Genomic DNA, 22207 nt, shown 5'->3' with positions numbered 1-22207 from the left:
GAAAAATGTGGATCAGTGTTTTTCCAAAGGCCAAGATGACATCATCAAATGTCTTGCTTTGTCCACAACGCAGAGATGTTCAGTCTATGGCCGTAAAGGAGTGAAGAGACTAGAAAATATTTACATTTAAGACTGGAATCAGATCTTTTTCAATAAAAAGACTCAAACCGATTAATTGATTATCAAAATATTTGCCGAAATGTAATAGTTCACAACTAATGGATTAATCTTTGCAGCTCTAATTAAAATAATGACTTCCTGATAAATAGACACTGACTGGATGAACAATGTCAAAGGATGGCCATTTTATTGTGACGCTACTGTGTGATTTGTATTGCTTTGAAATCTACTCTACAATGATGTGTTATCTGCTGAAAAACAATGATTTCAGGGTTCTATTTTAGATACACGTTGCAATCATGGGTTGAGGGGTAAAAGAAAATCCATCCAGAGATTATTTTGGCATTGGCTGAATACAGCTAAACAAACATGTCCATCTGGTGCTAGAAAGCAAACACTCAAAGCAGCTGAAGTGATATGAATTGACAGATTGATGTAACCACAGCCAGTAAGGAGGGATGAGACGGTGGGTAGCAACAGTTGATTTGCCTTTAAATCATTGCTGTGTGATTAAGTAAAAAAACATGCCAAAGATTAAATAATATGTATAAGTGCCTACAATATATGTAATATAATTATACAAAGAAAACATCATGTTTGAAGAAATCAATAAAACTAAGGGTATTACCTGAAACAAAAGTACACAGATTAATTTTATTTTGTGATCACTTACAAATGTCTTGAGACAGCGGGGGGGGTTGGGGGCTGCTGATTTGCGAGAACATCTTGTAACTGAAAAGCTGCATCTTCAGTGCAAAGCACAATTTCCACCCTTGTCAAGAGTCATATCCATGTGTTTCTACACAGCAGCAGGGCAATACTGTTAACATGTGTGGCATCATCCACTGTGGTCTGAGTGGTGTTTGTCATCTCGGGTCTGACTGTAATGAATGTTGGGCTTTTCACGCTGGTTTTCATCATCTTTCTTTTGGACAGTGTCAAATGCTTTTCTCTGAGTCAACGCGCGCACGCACACGCACACACCCACAAAAGAGAAAGATAAAAAAGAGGAGGAATAAATGTTGAGAGAACATGTTGCCCAGGAGCACATGTTGCTGTGCAGAGCACGCATCCATCTGCTTTTTAACTCCCTGGCAAACCTGCTTCAACAATGCCATCTACTGACTATTTAGGAGGTTACATCCTGTTTTCTCATTTCACTAATCGCCCTCATTCAAGAACAAGACATGCCAACCAGTTAGTCAGAATATGCAGCCACAGGTAATATGTGCTGTGGTGAAAGTGAACTGGGTGGGTCTGACAACATAGCAAGGAAATCAAAACAAATGAAATGATACCATACTACTTAAAATTCCTACTATGTAAACACAGCCTGACATTTACCAATATACATGATGTGAAAAAAACTACCTCATTTGCGGCAAAACTGCCAACACAACAACCTGGCTAGGTTTTTAAAGGAAAGAGGAGGTGTGAGAACAGGGACATCAGGAGTGACCAAATGGGCACATCACATCTTTTCACACATTTCAGTTCAAACTGTGTAACAGACTAAATTCTCACATTGAGATATCATTATTTGCAGTTTAATAGAGGATGTAAATTTCTTTTTACAAAAATGAATGCAATCAAATCTTAGCTGAACTGATTTAGCCATTTGCTTGTGAGAAATTTTGATCAGTTGGAAAATATGGCAGCGTAAAAATGCTGTGACGACCCACTGTTGAAAAATATGTTACTTTGATTATACGTTTGTGGGAGTCAAGGAAATGTCCCTCCTGGGTTTAAATCAACTGAAGAAGAACAACACGGACCAAGTTGGTGTGACGCATGAAGAGCAACCTATTTTATACACTGATAATAATTTGAGGTTTAATATACTTCTCGATTGAGTAGAATAGAATGGGGGTGGGGGAATTAAGGTGACTTCCACTGATTCAGAGATATTTATAATCCAAATATGAATGGAACACTAAAGCATGCCTATCAACTAGAGTGCAAAACAACCTTTTTTCTAAATATCTTATAATGTTTACTTGTTCGGTCTAGTATTGTCATTTAAATTTCTCCACATTTCTAATGGTCTGAATTAAAATGTTACCCTCTAATGATGTTCTCCATCACTGGTTTTCCATTGAAGACAGCAGACAAAAGCTATAGCTTTTAATACACAGGACTGAAACCAAATCAAGTGACATGTTATAAACATTCACCCGTAACCCCCTAACAGGTAGCTAAGCCTATTCTTCTCTCCTACCTAGGAAGCTTCTGAAATTCAATAGCTTAAAGCAGATGCTTGTTATTATCTGTGTGTGTGAATGTGCATGAGATGCTAGGCACTGAATGCCTGTGCATACTAATAGCATTTGGTTTGCAGTACGAATGACACCTCTTAGGGGAAGAGAATATTCGGGGGAAGAAAACAAACAGGAGGTGCTAATGAAAGAAAGGAGAGGTGAACAGACGAGGTGTGACTTGTCGTCTGTTCTTTGTCGTCACTCAAGGTGTAACGTGTTAAGGCCTAAATGTAGTCTCAGAACAACGTCGGATGGCGGGTTAAAACGCCAGGTTGTTTACACTTTTTTAACAGCACATGGACTGAAAAGCTGGATGTCATCGCGCCATAAAGACAATGTGAAGCTGAAGTAGCAGTTGGCACATTGGAAATTAACAAACAAGGTACAGAAAATAAAGTGTTGAGGAACACATAGATTGCCACATTTCCTGGTGTGTTTAATATCAGCTGTGAAAACTGTGGAGTAAAGGTGTTTAGATGTAGGGATATTCAGCAACTTTTAGCGTTACTCAGTCCTTGCCAAAACTTGATCCTGATTTCAGTGGCACTTTTTTTTCGCTCCTCCATCAACATTACTGTCATGCAGAGGTGAGTGGTGCGGGTTAGTAATGAACATAGACAGTGCGGCAAGTAAGGATGAGAGGAATGTAGACAAGAGTTTGAGAGGCTCTCCACAAACAATCTAAATATCAGTCCACACTTGGCCAATCTTTGGGAACCATTAAAAAAGCAGCTTTTAACTGCTTTCAGTCTTTCCAAACAACACCTAAGAGCAATGGTACACATTGACACTCAGTTGTACACTTTAATGAGCTACTGGTAGGCGTTATACTACCTTACAGGAAAAACAGTGGCATAGAAGGAATTAACACTATCAGATGCTACAAAAGTTAGAAAATTAATGTTGTACCAAACAGAAATGTAAACACCACAGTATAAAAGAAGCTTAAAAATATAATATGCAAGATGCTAAAAGAATATTGACTGAACTGTGTATAAACCTCGCAAGCAGATATCCCCTGCAAACAAACACAAACAATGATCTGATGTAAATCAACACAGAGCCTGTTTAATGCACAGGAGCACAGTCATATACACACCTATAAACACACACACACACACACACACACACACACACACACACACACACACACAACTAGTCCCAGCGGTGGTGGTTCACGCTGAGACAGGAGTAAATGGCTAATGTGAGTGTTTGTGACAGGCAGCCTGAGGCAGTGTGGGGAGCAGCTCAGCTCTCTGACAGGTGCTGCCTCCACACCTTCCTCACCCCTTCCTCAACCCAACACTAACTAACACATAGCCCACCTACTGGGGAGCCAGGAGTACACTTAAGGGGGGTGCTCGCTATATGTGTTTCTGTATTGTGATAGCGTCACAGCGATGTGTATGTGTGTGTATGTGTGTGTGTGTGTGTGGTGTGTGTGTGTGTGTGTGTGTGTGTGTGTGTGTGTGTGTGTGTGTGTGTGTGTGTCTTGTGTGTGTGTGTCGCTATATGGGAAATAAGGCAGCTTCCAAACTACTCAAAGTGGAGCCTTTTACTGTGGAATGGAGAAAGAGAGAGGGGTGGACAGACTTTTACTTCAAGGCATCCAGCTGTGTTGTTGCCGGTGGATGCAAGGTTGATGGAAATGCAAAGAGGAGAGGAAAGTCCACCTGCTAGGCAGAGAGATTTGATAGCGACAGATCTCTCAGATTCCCAGGTACTTTCAATCTACTCAAAAGCTGAAGCAATCTAACAAACATATAGTACAGCTTTCTTTTTGATCTTGGAGATGAATTATGCTGGATTGCAGCGCTTGTGGTGAGTTTGTGAAGTATGTGTCATGTTTTAGATAGTGGCAAAATCAAGCTGGGAACAATGAATGTGTTAGTTGAGCCAGAACTGTAGTGAGAGTCAGAATTGAGACGGAACTCAGACAGGTGAGAAAGAGGAAAAGGTAGGAAGGGTGAGGCGATGATGGCACATAAACACTCAAAGTTACATGCAGTCTAGGCTGTCTATCAACACCTGAAAACAGCAAAAACCTCCCCTTCTTTTCATTTAAACATACAGATACCATTCTGCTTTGCACCTATTATACCCAGCTAAACTCCAAGCATCCTTTCAATCATAAGAAACCTTCGATCCAAGCGTTCAAACCTGTCAAACACACCCTTCCAAAACCTTTAAGGTGTACTTCTGTGCACTCAAACATCTGCTCACAGACACACTGACGGGCTGTATTGACTTGTCAAGTCAGAAAAAGTTAGGGAAGTGCACAGTTTCACATTTCTACGCAACATCATTAAATGTTTGGAGCCCATATCAGTGTAACCTAAGCCAGCGGCTTCATTCAGTGTTCATTACAGGTGGCTGGCACACCAAAAAGACACTGCAGGACAAATCAATTGGAGAGGAAAGAGAGAGACTGGGCTGTAGGAAATCCACAGGGTTTAATATTAGCAAAGCAAGTTAAAAAAACAAACAGGGAGGGAATAGAAAAATGTATGATCGGCAAAAGATGACTGTTTATCAATATATGCATGTCAGTAGCATTAAAAACCAAGTTGAGACACATAATTAGCAATAACCTTGTTGTTAGCTGAGTCATTATCAACCACGGGAGCAAATGTTGTTTTTTTTTTTAAATGTTTAAAAAAAAACATTTTAAACAGTAACAAAGCAGAGCTATCACAGAAAGCACATGCAAACAACAATCACTGCAATCGCTTGATCTAAATGCATACACAAAACGCATGATAACATTCTTGTTTACATGACGTTTTAGAAAGCAGGTTGCAGCTGGAAGGCAGGGGTTAATCAGATTACAGAAGTACATGTGAACCCTGTGACGGTGATATGAATAAGTGTTAACATTCATAGTAGATGACAACATTGTTTTCTTATTCTTGTTTCTTTTCTATTGAATACTGTCATTATCAATATAACCCGTTAAAATAGATGATCATACTTGTACCCCAACAGGCAATAAGGACCATCAGGGATTTCCCTGCTCTCATAAAGTACATATACCGTACATCTCTGCCATCACATTATGTTCCCACACCATTCATACATAATGTATTCAGTGCAGATTTAAGGGTAGTCGTAACCAAAGGTACTGTAACAGCTGTGAAAACTCAGCATCTTAATATGCTAAATTAATATAGGTTATTTTTTTTCCATTTTTCTTTAGACAGTGAAACTTTGACCTGTCTTTTCAAACTGAGAGTAAACCAAAAGAAAATATTAGAGAAAATTAGTGATAGAAAAATACTGCAATTATTGAAGAATTCAACAATGTGACACTGAACAAGAGACATCTCGACTTTAGAGTTACTAAGAATTCAACACTAAAATATCTGATAGTTTGTTTTTACAAAAATGGATTTGGTTTGGCTTCTGCAATTTAGAAACCAGGTTGTAGATGTACATCCTAATAATATAATAATTCACCAGTGCCTCAGTGCAGAAGTGTCATTCAAAGTCTAAACAGTAGAGGGTGCTGTTGACATATACAAAAGAGTTTCTGGAGGAAAGAAAAACTACTACTACTGTTAAATAATACAAAAATGTACATGGTAAAATGTATAATTAAGTCATATTTAGATTTTAGAAGATTGCTTCTGGGACTTCACAGATACAATTCAGTATTTAAATACATATATAATGGAAAATGTAAAAAAAAAAAAATTTTAGTAAAGGACTCAACCAGCCCAAGTTAAAAAAAACACTGACATAAGTTGATAAGAAAGTGGGGAAAATTATAGATCAGACAAGTTGTTTTAAAACTTTTAAACAGTAACTTTTTTAAATATATCTCTGCATGAGATAACACAAATGTTAACGCAAAACACAAATGCAAAGTTTTACTTTCAAAACAAATGCCTACAGAGTTTCCCACCCTTACCTTTAAGTTAAATCTCATAGAAAAAAACATCTATCTATAAATCGGGGGACCTCTGTGGGCGTGTCCCCTGAATCTGCTAACCAGGGCTCGACAGTAAGGGTCGAGCCCCGCTAAATGTCACTAATGGAGAGATGTCAGAGCGCCCATGGAAAGGCACCCCAAGCAGTAGTTCCAAAATATTTTAGCAATGATCTACGATTGTTTGATTGCTAACTTTAGCTCAAAATGCCATTCAACTGACAAACTTTGTTGTGTTTGATAGCTAACTTGTAGCCTATAGTGAACGAACTTTGTTAAGTAGGTCCATTTTTACTGTATTGACATTACATAAGTCTCTCGTTAGCATCTTGTATGCTACTTGTCGCAAAGTGACGCATGCGCAACTCACATCTTCGCTCACCACAAAGTGACACATGCGCGACCCAAATCTGCACTTGACTTACATCGGGAAGCAACAGATGTGTTAAGAGGCCTAAATGTTGCGTTTCCTGGTAAACTGGTAAACATGGTGGTGCATTCAAAGTTATTGTAAAAAAACTGTTTATTATTTGTTTTTGTCTTTTAACAGCAATTTATTGGTAAAAGAAGTAAATATTCTAAAACTTCTTATTACATTTTTAATAACTATTTAAATTCCCCCCTTTTTTTGTGCTGATCCAAAAATGTATCCGATCTGTGACTCAAAACAGTCATCTGATCCTAGAGTTTTGTGATCCGTTGCAGCCCTATTTGAGAGGGATGGGAAATTATATTGTCAATTTTGGTAAGCAAAAGCTGATGCCTGGTTGCCAATCCGGCAACCCCTTAAAAAGTTAGCGTTTAGCCATGCTAACTTAACGTTACTTTCTCATAACACGGCCCAATGTTATATTCTGGTCTTTAACACTCATGAAGACTCCGGAATATGAGTTAAGTCACCCATTGGGCAATCATTTATTTAACGTTCATCTGGCAAACATACAAGTGGACCCACACACATGGCTACTCTGATTTTTTTAGGTGCAACCTAAAACCATCCATGCTGCAACACTTATACCACAAACTATTCCTATTGTTACATGACTGATTGAACAATGCTTATAGTTAGATAAAGTTGTAGGGAAAAAAAGTACTGGGAACCAAGCAATCAGCCTTTTCAGAACAGGCACACGCTCCAAATGGGCATTGCACTACTTTCCTTAAATTTTGATGCCATGTTTTAGCCTAAAAATGCATTATTATCTTACCAAGAGAGGTTAAGTGTAATCCAGGACAAATAAGTTGTAGATTAAACGTTTTGTTAAAAAAAGTATAAAATGAGCAGGGGATGGGTGCCTTTGTCTCCTGAGGCTTACACAACGAGGGAAAAGACAAAAGTAAATAACTGTTGTTTTAATACATTTAAATAAATACATCTTAGGGGAACTTCTTGGTAAAGGTGTTTTGACAAAGTGTAAATGAATCAATAGTCTTGAGGGATAGTCAGTACAATAAAGTAAAACTCATCAGTCCCACTAGTAGAAAGCCCAGCTCTAACTCTTCTTTGTATTGAACTAGACGGCATTACTCACCAGTATCTTGGCCTTTTGTTGCTCCTCATGGGCCTTTCCTTTCTCGATGAGGAGGGCCGGGTTCAGCTCATCCAGGCCTGAGGTTTCTCCTGTCTCTCTCTCCCTCTGGGCCAATCTCGCCAACTGCTCCTGCACCAGGGCCTGTTGATGCTCAAAGCTAGAGTAGGCAAAGATAAGAACTGTTTTAGCCTTCATATACCCAGGGAATGTATTCTAAACATTCAAGTTCTTGTTCACAAAGAAAGCTACCCAGAAAGGTCAGAGAGATATTTATTTCTGTTAATCAACGCAAATACCAATATTTTGGGGATGAAGCATTTCAAAAGCCAATAATACAAAAACAAACAAACAGAGGCAGAGTGGAAAATGCCTAAAACAACATTTGGACTTGTGTGATTTTTGCTTCTGCATTAAATCTACGTACATAGGTACATGGAGACATGGACCCTACACCGGACCCTAGCCTGACGTGCACTTCTCGAACAATGTAACTACATGTCGCAGCGACGCACGTGCCTTGGCCGTGGCTTGGTTAAGTAACATTCCCCCTACTCATTTTCTGGTTCTCCTTCTCCATAACAACCATAAAATCAAAGACAGGGTTAACTTTTCCTGCTACAGATTTACCACAGTGGTTAGAAAGCACAGGGGAGACACTTTGTTTCTCTCTCTATGCCTCTAGAGTCTGTACTTTCTCTGAAGCTAATCACTGCACTCTTTTACTCGCTCTACCACACATTTCCCATGAGCACACACATATGCCAGCCCTGGTATTCTCTTGAACAGATCGACGCACAAGTATAAACTTTAGGCCACTTACATAGGCTACAGCGAAAGATCTGCGTGGAGCCTCCGCAGGACCATACATCATGCTTAAGACATGAAACCTCTTGACTGACAACGCATTATAATTATAGCATTCTGATTCACAAATTGTTGGGTGGAATGTAATTAAAGCATTACATTAAAATCAAATTATGTTAAGGTTTATCATGAAAACAACAGGGTAGTATTAAGTATTAAAGGGTAACTAACGTTTCTTTCAACCTGGACCCTATTTTTCTATGTTTTGTGTGTAAGTGACTGATAGGAACAATAATCTTTGAAATTGGTCCAGTATTAAGTGTGAATGCAATAACCGGCGGCCACAGGCCAGGCTGCAATGTAACCCTATGGGGCAAATGTGCTTTGTCAATTTGGAAAAGACCTTTCTGTTTAACCAGAAACAGCTATGAGGTCGCTAGGGCTAAACACACCAGACTCCATTTAAAAAAAGAAATACTTTTAGCATGTATAGAGCAAGTATTTTCACATGTAAATCAGTACACTGTGTTTACTTCAACCAACACTAGAGTTGTGATGGTTGGAAAAATGGAAAGACGACCCAAAAAGGCTTTTCATAGTTTTACTTAATTATTTGGGCGTACAAGCACATCGCGAAAGGCTCTCAGATGTTGTTTGTGTTAGTTGAAAGAGAATATCAGTAGAAATATTGCACTTTAAATGTAACGGTTATTAGTTTTTAGTGCTGCCTTTATTTTCACTTTAATGCTCAATTTGTTCAATGAAAAAATGTTGGAAGCAAGTATACTGTAATATCTCTTTATTTATTGCAAGTAATATCGTTATCGCGATATTCAACAACGTTATCGCATATTTTTCTCAGATTGTGCAGTCCTATTTCAACCTCTCATATATTGTAATCCAATCTAGACACACCAGGAAATATGGTCTTGAAATCACCATAGACTTTACTGTCACATAATCTCAACAACATGTCTCAAAAATTAGTTTTAAAATGTATTGCAGGGCTATTTTATTTGGTTTCCTGAAATACTTCTGACACAACTAATACACTTAACTTAAAATAATGTAAATCAGTGGCATCTTGGCCAAGGGCTCATTTTGGTAAATCCCCACTTTTCTGTTAACTACACGAACCTCCATCAATAAAAAGGTAGAGTGGAATATATACTGTATGTTATGTCTAACACATTTCCAAGAAAACAGCATTACAGTGGGTAAGAATTGTTGGACTTGCTAACGTGTAAATATACAGAGGCAAGCGTATGAGAATTCCAGGAGCATAGCAACATGCCTGCTATACAGTGAGAGTAAATCAGCATGAGCAGTGTTGACAGGTCACTTGGCATGTGTATGTTCTCCATACACTGTACATTAGCATCAAGTGTCTGCTACTTTAAACATCTGTCACCTCCACTGGCCATTAGCTGCCTGTGTGGTGTCAGCACAGAGTGCTCTTAAATATATGAAAGTATATGTTAGGATCAAATATTCTGCAACAGTTGCAATAATCAATTGACATCTCAGGAACGCATCAAATTCTAGGTTAGCCAATAATAATGCATCATAATAAGCTACTTACAGAGTAATAGCAGGTCCTTCACCAATTATTGCTGGATTACAATAAAAAGAAAATGACCTTAACATTAGCACTTACTTTTTGCGGATTTCATCCTGTATTTCTGTAGTGGTGGGTCCAGTTGGTTTTGGAGCTGAAAATCAAATTAAATGAAAATCAATAACATTGGCAACTACTAAATGGATCAGTTGGCAGAACAGATACAGTGGGGTTCGAATGTTTGGGCACCCCAGGTAAAAATTGGTATTAATGTGCATTTTGCATGCAAATTTCCAAAAGGCATCAAACGACAGATTAGACATTTGTATAATATGTCACAAAAAGTTAGACTTTATTTTCATCATATACACTTTCAAAATAACAGGAAACAAAAAAAATGGCGTCTGCAAAAGTTTGGGCACCCTGCAGAGTTTCTAGCATGCACCGCCCCCTTTGGAAAGCTGAGACCTGATAGCGTCATGGATTGTTCTCAATCATCGTCTGGAAAGACCTGGGGCCTGTTGCACAAAAGTAGAATAAAGATATCCAGGATAAGTGAAATAGCGCAGCTTGACTTAGTCTGATCCAGTCTTCACGGCTTAATCGGCTGCATGTTTTCCGAGGCAGGATGAACAGGTGAAGCTATGTCAAGCCAGGTGTAGACAGCCGGGATAAGTGCACGTTCAAGGCTTTCTTAAATGGACCACGGTATCGATCAAAGATTTACTGATGCAGAAATGTAGACGACGCATGCGGCATATGTTTCACATAATGAGCAGCAGCTTCTAATGGAAAGTAGGAGGAGGAGGTGAAGCATATTATATGCAGAAAGGGAAATACGGCTGTTATCAAACGGAGAGAAAAAGCCCAACAGACTATAGCGGACCGACTGAATCTGTAAGGATGTAAAAATATCTACTTAGCCTACTAGTCACAACACATTTTTACAAAGTTGTAGGCTACACTGTTTTTTAGTTGCTTTAAATATGCTAGTTTCATGTGTTGGTTTTATTGCTGTATCTGTTTTTATGTGATAAATGTGCTGGTTTTAAGTGTCTTTTGAATAGCCTACCATGTAAAGCACAATATAAATAAAATGTATTATTATTTAGCCTACTTTGCCTTAAAAGTGAGGCTTAATTTCCAACCCTTATTTACAACGTGAGAACATGTTTTACAACCATATGCACAAATCTCTATAAGCTATGTCTATTCTAAATATCTTTGTACAATTTATGTTCATACAGAACAATCAGAAAGGGACAACAAAATCTTTTCTTGGCTTCTTTATGCACATTAATACAAATTTTAACCTGGGGTGCCCAAACTTTCAAGCCCCACTGTACAAAGACACAAATTACCAGTCTAAGCCCCCCAACCAGTTTCTTATGCAGTTATTACAGTAACATTTATTTGAATACATTGGGACAGCTCAGCTCAAATAAATGTGAGTGAATAACTTACACAGTTCAGGTTTACTATATTACGTCCTTTCTATAATTAAAAATTTGAATCTGCACTAAATAAGCCTTTATCCTGATGATGATTTCATCGGCCACTGTACCAATGGGAGCTGTAAGAAGGAAAAGGTCTTTGACTGGGACTCACTTGTTGGTGGTTGGTGACCATCAGGCGGAGACGATGGTGGCTTTACGCTGTCAGACCCCTGAGATTCCTTTACCCGCCGAAGCACATCCTCTGAAAGCTGCACAGGAAAGTTATAAATAACAAATGTGCATATAAACAAACACACACAGGTCACACAGGACAGATGTGTGTCTTGGAAAGCAGCAGTTTAAAGGGTCACAGGGAGAGTCCATCCTGACCTAGACCCAGCCTGCTGAAATGCCCTTGACAAGATCACTTGCTATGCCAGCTCCAGATGTCCAGATGTTCTGTACAGCTGTGCCTGACCTCTCCCACCCTAATGAATAGTAAAAAAAGAGGAGCTATATCTGCCTAACGCTACACGGCATGAAAATATTAATAATTTATTATCCTAATGTAACGTTAAAATTTGGTTCACAGAAATGTGTCTGTTTTGCAACGTTTACAGTATACTAAATCTGTACTTGTAACGTTAAAAGTACAGTAACGTAACTGTTTATTCAGCCGACGCTAACTCCTGGCTATAAATGTGATGACAAATCTATCGTTAGTGTCAGCAATAGACAAAAATCTAGCTAACGCTAACGCTATTGTTAATTGATATTTACGGAACGACGTGAACATTTTGCTATCAAGTTAACGTTGTAACGCACTGCGTTATGGCTGCGTAAATGTCCTCCGTAATGACATTTTACGGCTAGCAAACGTCGCCGTAATATATCCATAGACAATGAATATATCATGTAACGTGCATCGTTAACTTGCTAAACTAAGACAGCGAGTAACGGCACAGAGAGGGAATGACCGGGTTCATTTGAGGACATGGCACTTTGAATACACCTTTAAAAAGCCTAGCTAACTGTCTAGCTAAACGTTATTAGCATTAGTTGTTATGGCTAATAACACAAGTCGAACTTAGGCTCCAAATTGTAACAATAAAAGGACACATTATGGTATAACGATATAAAGTTAGTACTACCTTTACTCCTTCAATAACTGTGACCTTCTCGTTCTCGTCCAGTCCGAATGACACGTTCTTAGACGTGCTGCCATTACCTCCCATTTTGACCAGCTGTCAGTTGGCACCTGATTAGAAAAAATAATAAAAACTGTTTCGAGACATAAATGAGAGAGCGGCAGGAGTCGCCGCCAGAGCGACCGGTGGTTTGCTCCGGTGTCTCCAATAAAAGGTCAAACTGGCGCTGTAGTATCCTCTGAGCTCATTGGTCGGATAAAAAATACGAACACTGGTTGCGTACATAGACTGTTAATATTATAACATACAGTCTATGGTTGCGTACCTGAAGAACTGGTTGATGGGAATTGTAGTTAAACAGTGGTCCGACTAATGTGAAGTGTTTAAAGACAAACACAACATAAGGAAACAGAATAAAGGACAAACAGTCGTGTTGTAATCCCAGGAGAAACTAAATAAAGTGGGGACAAGCCCTTTCCCAGAGTGTAGTTACCCCAAGAAACCACAGAGTGGAGTACTATCCTGAATTTGAATGTACTGCTATAACTAAACCAGCCAGGGTGTGGTGTCGTGTCCCACCCCCAAAACAAACAAATGAAAGTCCAGGGTTTATTCTGTAGGTCACGGAATGCTCAATACAGTGCATTAATATGGGCTGAATATTATACAATCAATGCACATAAATAAAAAGGCAATTTACAGATCATTTGCAAAATGATTACCATCAAAAAAATTGTCTATCAAGAGAGAGGACTTCCATAACGATGCACCTTGTCAACTGTCATGAATCAGCAAACTGATTTTCCAATCACTATTCTTAACCCCACGTTACACAGCAGTTATCAGTGGCAATCAAATTTAAATATATATTACTAGTCTACAGGAGAACACTGTAATTTCTTGGAAATTCACAACTTCCTTATTGCTTTAAAATGATGAAAAAACAACTGGATGCGTTTTCTGCATTGAGGTCACCACTACTATGATTTCTGCTAGCTTAAATACTGTAATCCATTCAAACCAAACAAAGTATTTCCATGGGGTTACTCACATGCATCATATTTCCTTGGTAGGAATAAGTAAATGTGATGTGTGGTGGTTTTAAAACAAAAAAGTATGATATTTTAATAATACTAAGTGGTATGACAAGAACTGATTTCATGATCTGAACCAAGGACAACTCATGCCTAAAATAGTTCAGATTGGAGAATTTGCTCTGCGACAGTCCAGTTGTTTTCTCCTTGACACTGTCTTAAGAGCACCCATTGTCGACATACCAACTGTCAGTGCTATAGAATTAAACTCTATCAATGCTATAATTTGATACCATACACCTCTGCAATATTGTTTATGGTCTATTTTGAGCACACACTAACATTTGTGGAAAATATGAGCACAGGGAAAAAAAAAAGATAGGCAGAGAAATAAAAACTTTGCAACAGAAAACCTTTCACTCCACGCAGAACTGAACAAGATATGCCGATATGGAATGAGGGCATGTTTATTTGGACTCCTCAAAAAAATGTTTCTGCACGTTTGTTGTTCAAATCTCACATGTAATAACACATTCTTAATGACTATGAAGCTAACAATGTGACACGTGCTTTCAGTAGCAGGAATGATTAATCTGGTATAAGAAATTTAAGCAAAAGCCCCAAATTAACAAAAGACAGCGAGCTAATAGCTGAGACAGAATTTGTGATTTGCCCTTGTGTCTCAGCTATTCCTGGCAGAGAGCGCTGCATATGGTTTGTGAGATTTAGCGCAACTGCAATGCCTTTATTTAGGAGTTATTGATTTCCTTATCATATTCCAGTGACACACATCACGCCAACACGTTTCACTTGTTCACAGGAGGGACAGTGCCTATTTCATTAGACAACGTACACCTATCAAAATGAGTTAGTACTGGTCCTTGACCCTAGAGGCATGATAAAAAAATTATTTGCCAGTTGGGTCGGGAATCTAATCCAAGGCAACAAAGTCAGTTGAGAGGCTGTTACTCAAAGCTTTTAGCGGGAATGTACAAATGTTGAGTTGCCATCAAAAGAATGTTAGATCTTTAAAGACTTGGTTAGTTAAAAGGGGGTTAAAACTTCATTTTTGAGGATTGAGCAGTTGATGCATAATGCTGGAATTACAGAAAATGAGCCTGTTGAACAGAATCAATAGTAAAGAGTCTGTTGGGGCCACAATCACAGACAGTACTCCTAGTGTGGAGCTACAGCAGCAGTGCACTATGGCAACAGTGTTACAAAAGCAGTTGCTAAATTCACAGTCCTCCAGATAATTGGCTAGCAAAGGTCTCTCCTTGAGTGTCCACTTGTTAACTTATCCTGGCGTCAACGCAAGACCAAGATTACCCGTTTATGGTGTCCAACTACTTTGTTCTGCATTTTGTTTTCGACCAACTCCTCTGATCGCCACCCTGCATTGCACACTTCACACGCACGACATTTAAGTCCAGCTGTATAACCACCTCTCTTCTTCATTCATTCACACATTGATAGGTCTCCAGCGGTCAACTTCAGTGCTGTTAATGCTGCTGGACCCATAGGGTCCGGAGGCAACATCATCCAAGTATGCTCCAACCATACGAGAGCTGCCGGGACCAGAGCCATCGATCTGGGTGGAGGAGTAAAACAGGCCTTGGTCAGTCAGCTCCTTACGGCCAAGGGTGGTAGCGACGGTGGGGGGAAGGTGGACGTCACTTTCATCCTGCTCATCCACCTGTGACTTGTAGGAGAACAGGATCTTGGGCTCTGAACTGTGGAAACGAAGGAAGAAGGGAAATAAAGGAAGACACTTGGTCAACTGTCTTAAGTGCAACTATAAAGTATTCTGTATTTTTTTGTGTATGATTCTTGGTACGAACCCAAAGAAGCCCTTGAGGAATGTGACATAAATGAGCGGCGCAAAGGTGGAGAAGTACAAGAAGGTGGTGACATCCACACAGCTGGTTCAGAAAAGACAAAAGAAAGGCAGGTTTCAAACTGTGTGAACATTCCCAAAAACAAGTTAGTTATCAGCGTCAGATCAGCTTCAGCACAACCAAGGCTTCTGCCAAAAGAAAACCTCTTATGTCCTCATGCAAACCGCCTAAACTCCACTGAACGTCATTGGACCCACCAAAACAGTGAGTCAGTGACCCTAGTTGAAACTCTGCCAAACAAAAACCGCCACCCAGTTCCTCTGCCCTGCCAGGTTAAGTACAAACCACATCATTAAATGCTATATAAATGTGCTGTATTTATATAGCGCTTTTCCAGTCTTAACAACTGCTCAAAGCGCTTTTACATCTACAGGAAACATTCAGCATTCACACACATTCATACACTGTGGCCGGGGCTGCCGTACAAGGTGCCACCTGCTCATCAGATAAACATTCACACACATTCACACTCCGATGCGCAGCACCGGGAGCAACTCGGGGTTCAGTGTCTTACCCAAGGACACTTCGTCAATGACTGCAGGGGCGGGGATCGAACCACAACCTTCCGATTGGCAGGCAACCGCTCAACCACTGAGCCACAGCCGCCCCATTAAGTATGCAGATGACACTACAGTGGTGGGTCTCATCAGGGCCAATAACGAACTGGCCTACAGAGAGGAGGTGAAACACCTGGTGGACTGGTGTGACACAAACAATCTAATCCCGAATGTCAACAAAACAAGACAGATTGTTGTTGACTTCAGGAAAAATCAGCCAAGTCACACCCCCCTCCTCATCAACAATGTCGCAGTGGAGCAGGTCAGCAGCATCAAATTCCTGGGGGGTGCAGATCACATACACTTTGACCTGGTCCCTCCACACCTCGGCTCTGGTGAAGAGAGCACAGCAGCGTCTGCACTTTCTGCAAAAAGCAAACCTCGGCCCTCCCATCCTTGCCACTTTCTACAGAGGGACAATAGAGAGCACACTGACCAGCTGCATCTCTGTCTGGTCTGGGGCCTGCACCGCCTCAGACTGGAAACGTGTAGAGAGTGGTGAGGACAGCAGAGAAAATCTGCACTTTCTTCTATTCATGACACTGCTCGTAGACGCTGCCGGACCAGGACTCAGTCAATCACTAAGGACCCCCACCACCCCGACCATGGACTGTTCTCCCTGCTGCACTCTGGCAAGAAGTTCAGCAGATTCAAATGCAGAACAACCAGGTTCCACAACAGCTTCATCCCCTAACTCATAAGACTGCTGAACTCCCTATAATCCCGTGCAGTTGAATGACAGTCTAAGACCATATTCAGGACATTTTTCTAAACAGGGTGTGCTGCATAAACCCAGTCATAGTTATAGTCATAGTTGCTCTGAAGTAAAAAAACAAAAAAACATCTATTCAACTTTGTATTTCCTCCCTAAAATACAGATAGAGGTCCATTTATTAAGTAAACTACTCAAAGGAGAATACTGACCAGAGTCCCTCGATGATTCCAGCACATAGTAGAGCACTGCCCAGGCCCTGGACGAGGTTCAGTAAAGACAGGATGGCAGCATAGACATAGAAACTCCTCTTAGCTGGACAAAAGAAGAAAAACAAAGAATGGAATGCTTTCGATTATATGGCATCACGCAGTGGTAGAAAGCACATTTCTAAGAGTGCAGCACATCCTCGTGGATTTACATGGAATACATGATATGTAATGCTAATCTTTTAACCTCTTTAAAACTAATGTATGATCTCTGCGGAAATGAAATCCGTAACTTACATGGAAGAGATATTCTTTCCCTCACTGGAGTTTTAGGCAAGATCACAATCAAAGAGTACACCTATAAAAATAGGGTTACACCATCACAATCAATTCCATGTCAGTTTTCAGGTATCTATCAAGTATGCGTTTTATTGTATTCCTCATGCTGCTTCTGCAGCATAGTGACAGGTTACAGACCAGAAAGAAGAAGCAGGAGCTGGCCAACCAGAAGTGCCGTCCTCCGTGACCATAGATGTTAAAGTCCTCAGCGGACAGGTGACTGTCTGGATACAGGATCTCCAGCGTACCCTAGAACAATATATTCAGTAAAGCTTTTGACCAAGTGTTTTTTTCTTTTTTTAATCATCTCTTATCATCCATCATTACCTGTGTGATAGAGTAGCCCAGAGCCAGCACTGCAGTGATAGCCAGCACTCGCTTTATACTGGACTTGCTCTCCAGGTGACCTGATAAATGTATAAAGACAGAGGCTTAACAGAAACAAACAATATACAGACATTCAGTAACAATCATAATTAGAATCAGGGCTGAAAAGGATGGTTATTAATTGATCACTTGAAACAAATGTGTCATGTGAAAACAAGACACGTCAAACTGGTTTACATACACAGTAAATAAGAACTGAAACCAGTAGAGCAAACTAACCAAAAGCCAGTCCCAAGATAACAACACTGAGCTCAATAGCCAGCAAGAAGAAGCGGGTGATTTCCCACAGCACCTGAAGAGACAACAAACATCATGAGTATGAACTGAGACTACAGTATATTGGCTACATTGTAACACATGTTGACCCCGGAACATTTGCAAAACCTTACAGGTCAGGTCACACTCCAAAAGCATTATATGATCATGTGTATGTTTTTCCTCAACAGTGCTGCCATGACATTGTGCTATGTAAACGTTAGGTTCATCACCCTGAACTCCATAGGAATCTGTCTGGTATGTGAGAAATGTCAGCTATACCTTTTCTTTTGGACATGAAAGCCAAACAAAGTCATGCATATCAGCCCATCTAAGCATTCAATAACAGGGGATATGACGACTGCTACCACAGTATGGGTGAAAAATAATCTGCAACATTTACAAGGGAGTACATCAATTTAACAATTTTCCACAGGCTGTATGTTCAACCACACATAAAAAAAGCAGTTTCTCCTCTAACGGACCCTGCTGCTGTAGTTTACAGTAAACGTGTGAATCTTGTTTTCATGTATATTTTGTAAGTGCAGGATAAATCTGAAAAATAAAGAATAAAAACAACAATCCTACATACTGTATGTACCGTTAACTCTATGTCCAGGTTTTATAGCTACAAGTAACCAAGCACTGTTGGGAGGAGCTGAAGATCTCTGTCGGGTTTGGTCTTAATTTCTATCACTTTACACGGAGCTTGGGCTTGGGCGGTAAATAAGCGGTCAGCTGATGCATTTTGATTAGCATGAAAATGGATGCTGAGGAGATGAAACGGAGGCTGGCCTCTGACGATTACGTTTTGGTTTCACCGGCAAAGATTGTTAGTCATGAATGAATTATGTTAGAAAATGTATAAATGACTCATTCTTGACAAAAGGAAAAAAAGCTGTGTGCATGCACACATTTGAATAATGTCAGGATATAAATGGGTTCAGACTTTTAAAAAGCTGTCAATCAAAATTAACCTTTCGGGCACGGGTCGAAATCTGTCGGGCTCGGGACTTGTCTTTTAAGTTTTAAGCCCCGATTACAGTTCTACTGTGGGGCTTTGCTGAAGGTCCAAATCAATTACTGTTTTGATCATGTAAATGTCCATTGGAAAAATATCTTTCACAAATGAATTGCTTAAAACATTACATAAAATGTTTCTAGTTCTTTGGATTTTGCAAAAGTCTTTAATTTCCATGATCTAAAACCTTTGTGTGTTCAAAAAAAAAACTATTTATGTTTTCATGTGCTTCCTTACTTTGTCAATGATGGTGGCAGCACTGGACGCACTGACAGTCATAGACACTACAGCCCGGGTGATTCCAACCGCCGCTACAACAAATACCTAAGAAATACAGTTAAAAAAAAAAAGAAAATGTGACAATATTTAACAATCGGTCTTTTCAACCCAATAAAAACATGTCGTGGAGGAAAAAGATTGCTGATAGCAACACTGCACGGGTTAACACTTGTGACAAACAACATGCAGAGTTCCTTTACAGCCTCTTCAGGCATTGCGGAATGGAGATATCCTCTTCTCTACAAGTCTTTGTTGTTATTTTACCATCACTGGAATGGTACTCTAAATAGAGGGACGCAGTACATTTTGGAAACAAAGAATAAGCACCTCCCACAGAGAAGAAACAGATTGCAAAAGCAGAGCAGTAAACAAGAAAGAAACCCCTCAGCAAGTCTTTCCACAAGGTTGTTTGTCTTTGTTGTCAGAGAAAAGTGAAAGGTATTAACGGGTGCACTGTCTCTCATTTTTGTCCACTTTTTGGTTATCAACTGAACTGAAATACCTTTATAATAGATTTCACCATTTTGCACGATGCCAAGCTCAAGATTTTGACTTTAAATACTTTACATTGGTGTATCTGTTGTCTGTCTTACCAGCAAGTAAAAGGTGACGAAGATGGGGCTGGAGGTGAGTCGAATTTTTGCCCTGGCCGAGGGCAACTTCCACATCAGGAATACAAAGAAGGCCACATTAGGCACGAGCAGTAAAATGTCCCAGAACCGTACCCTAAGACAGGGAGATGATTGTGAGGGGGATAATACAGAATTTTATGGAAAATTCTTTCATCTGCTGTAGATTTTTTGTGTGGTCTGTCGGAATGTCATGTACGTCACACATATTCAAAAGCAATGTATGCTTTACTTTGTCTTTTCATAGTTTTCAACTATCTAATCTACAGTACGCTACTGAATACCTGGAGTCTCCAATGTCCTCGTACAGAACTTGCAAACATTTGTGAGGCTTGGTGATGTTGGCTTCAGTATCAGGCTGCCAAGTTGGGAATGTTGATGTGTTCTCCAATGGTGTAGGTGAAATACTGCCATTGTATTGAGTAAACCTAACCACAGCAGTCACTGTGGCTAGCATGGTGTCGGACGCTGCGGGGAAAAAAGCTCACATCAGCTGAGGCAGACCTTTTACTTGTCATTCAAATTCTAAGACCTTCCTCTTTTAGGATGTGGTTCGGGTTGTGAAGTGGGCTTTGTAATGAGTAATAAGGTCCTAGGGCTGGGCGATAGGGAGAAAAATCAGATATCACAACATTCTTTACCAAATACCGCACATCAATATCGATGCGACATTCTAGGGTTGACAACTGGTGCTTTAACAAAAATATCTTCACACTTACAGTACTTTAGATAAATCTGTAATGTAGACATAATGACTAAGTGGGTAAAGGCAAATAAAACAGCTAGAACACTCTGGTAAGTTGAGAAAAGTACATCACTTTCCTGTAATACAGCCTTTAAAACCAGTAAAAGACAGCACTTATGTCATATTATGGCATTCCAATATCCAACATCTAAGACAAAATCTAGTCTCATTAGATGATATCAATATGATATCGACATAATGCACAGCCCTAGAATGTCCTTTGGTTTAATACAAGCGTGCTACGTCCTTTTTAGGGCATAAAATAAGTAAATGTACGCTAGACCCAGCATTGGTCATATGAGCATAGCAAAACACTTGATGAATTCAAACTTTTGCTGCTTTAGCTAGCAAACGTTGCCTAGGTTTAGGACTTGTTGTTCTGTCGGATTCTTGTAGCTAGGTTAGCTACCAGGTAAGTACACGTCACAGCATTCTCCACTTTAAACTATGTTTTTCTTGCTATGTGAGCCATGTGTGGTGACATAAATTTAAAGTTTCAAACAATACATAAAAATAATCTAGTTAGCTCTGTTAACATTTGAGTAGCCTATATACAGTTACATAATTGACATGTTACAGTAGCTACCATTACAAAACTTGGCTAGGGTAACGTTTAAACTTAAAATGACAAGGGGTCGTTAATCACGACCGCTCTTGCTGTAGCTAGCTAGCTAGTTGGTTAAAGGTGAGAAAGGGCAGCTAGTTAATCATAACGTGATTAGCATAACGTACGATTCCTTCATCTGATTTATCATTAATAATTTCGCTCAGCGTCAGGGGGATTTCAGACGTTAGCTAGCTAGGTTAGCTAGCTAAAACTGCGACTCAAGGTGCCAACAGCGGTTGAAGGATGGGCTGCTTGTAAATTACAATTATATTCTCCGAGCTTCCGTGAGAGGCAAATACAATAATGACGACTATTCTAACTGGTGAATATAGATTTCTTGACTGGCTCAAGTTAGCATCAAAACAAACGTGTTAACGTTATTAGTGCAAGTGCAATGACGCTGACCCAACGTAACGTGAGCTTCAACTGTTCAAAAATAAAAACATCTTACCGACTCAGTAGACTCCGATTTAAGGGTACAACTGATGTAAAATATTTGACAAATAATCTATCTTCAGCACATGCTTTACTCGCTGTCATACACGCTGTTATCGATCGATAAACTGATCGCCGATACGGGACATGGCTGTGGATAGTTTCGTATGGTTTCGTTAACAAATTTTCCCAGCGAGGTCAGCTGACACTCACCAAACAAGCAGAGTAAGTCTCGCGAGATGACATTCTGGCGTTTGTGTTTTTCCCCTCAAGAGACAGGCTTCGTTTTTTCAGTTCTTTAGAGACACTACTGCAG

The 22207-nt window shown here is 39.8% G+C and overlaps 2 protein-coding genes across 6 annotated transcripts in view; both read right to left on the bottom strand.

The window, feature by feature from the left end:
* Positions 1-13058, bottom strand: part of chchd6b (coiled-coil-helix-coiled-coil-helix domain containing 6b) — a 75886-nt gene extending 62828 nt beyond the window's left edge. For all 5 annotated transcript variants that reach the window (XR_004331691.1, XM_032513856.1, XM_032513854.1 and 2 more), the window contains exons 1-4: positions 12788-13058; positions 11809-11905; positions 10300-10354; positions 7839-7995 (exon numbers count right to left, since the gene is read on the bottom strand). Coding sequence is in view for 4 of the 5 variants with exons in the window: in XM_032513856.1 (XP_032369747.1) it covers positions 7839-7995; positions 10300-10354; positions 11809-11905; positions 12788-12871 (393 nt within the window). In the remaining variant the exon portion in view is untranslated. The remainder of the gene's footprint in view (positions 1-7838; positions 7996-10299; positions 10355-11808; positions 11906-12787) is intronic.
* Positions 13059-13379: 321 nt separating this feature from the next.
* On the bottom strand, positions 13380-22125 carry tpra1 (transmembrane protein, adipocyte asscociated 1). Its single transcript, XM_032513853.1, has 11 exons — positions 21908-22125; positions 20389-20572; positions 20069-20201; positions 19434-19520; positions 18140-18212; positions 17861-17940; positions 17672-17782; positions 17492-17552; positions 17198-17300; positions 15660-15740; positions 13380-15551 (listed from the first exon to the last, which is right to left on the bottom strand). The coding sequence occupies exons 2-11, from the start codon at positions 20559-20561 to the stop codon at positions 15281-15283; spliced, it is 1173 nt and encodes a 390-aa protein (XP_032369744.1). The 5' UTR covers positions 20562-20572; positions 21908-22125; the 3' UTR covers positions 13380-15280.
* Positions 22126-22207: the final 82 nt, after the last annotated feature.

This window comes from Etheostoma spectabile, chromosome 4 (genome assembly GCF_008692095.1).
Source record: "Etheostoma spectabile isolate EspeVRDwgs_2016 chromosome 4, UIUC_Espe_1.0, whole genome shotgun sequence".
Classification (NCBI taxonomy): domain Eukaryota; kingdom Metazoa; phylum Chordata; class Actinopteri; order Perciformes; family Percidae; genus Etheostoma; species Etheostoma spectabile.
This window is presented reverse-complemented; position numbering and strand designations above follow the sequence as displayed.

Bases quoted from the DNA above. Each gene is read 5' to 3' on its own strand.
- tpra1 (XM_032513853.1), bottom strand. From the start codon at position 20,561: ATGCTAGCCACAGTGACTGCTGTGGTTAGGTTTACTCAATACAATGGC. The intron at 20,202-20,388 runs GTATTCAGTAGC...TCCCTGTCTTAG, and splicing joins GAGGACATTGGAGACTCCAG to GGTACGGTTCTGGGACATTT. The intron at 17,301-17,491 runs GTAAGTTACGGA...TCTTTTGTCCAG, and splicing joins GGAAAGAATATCTCTTCCAT to CTAAGAGGAGTTTCTATGTC.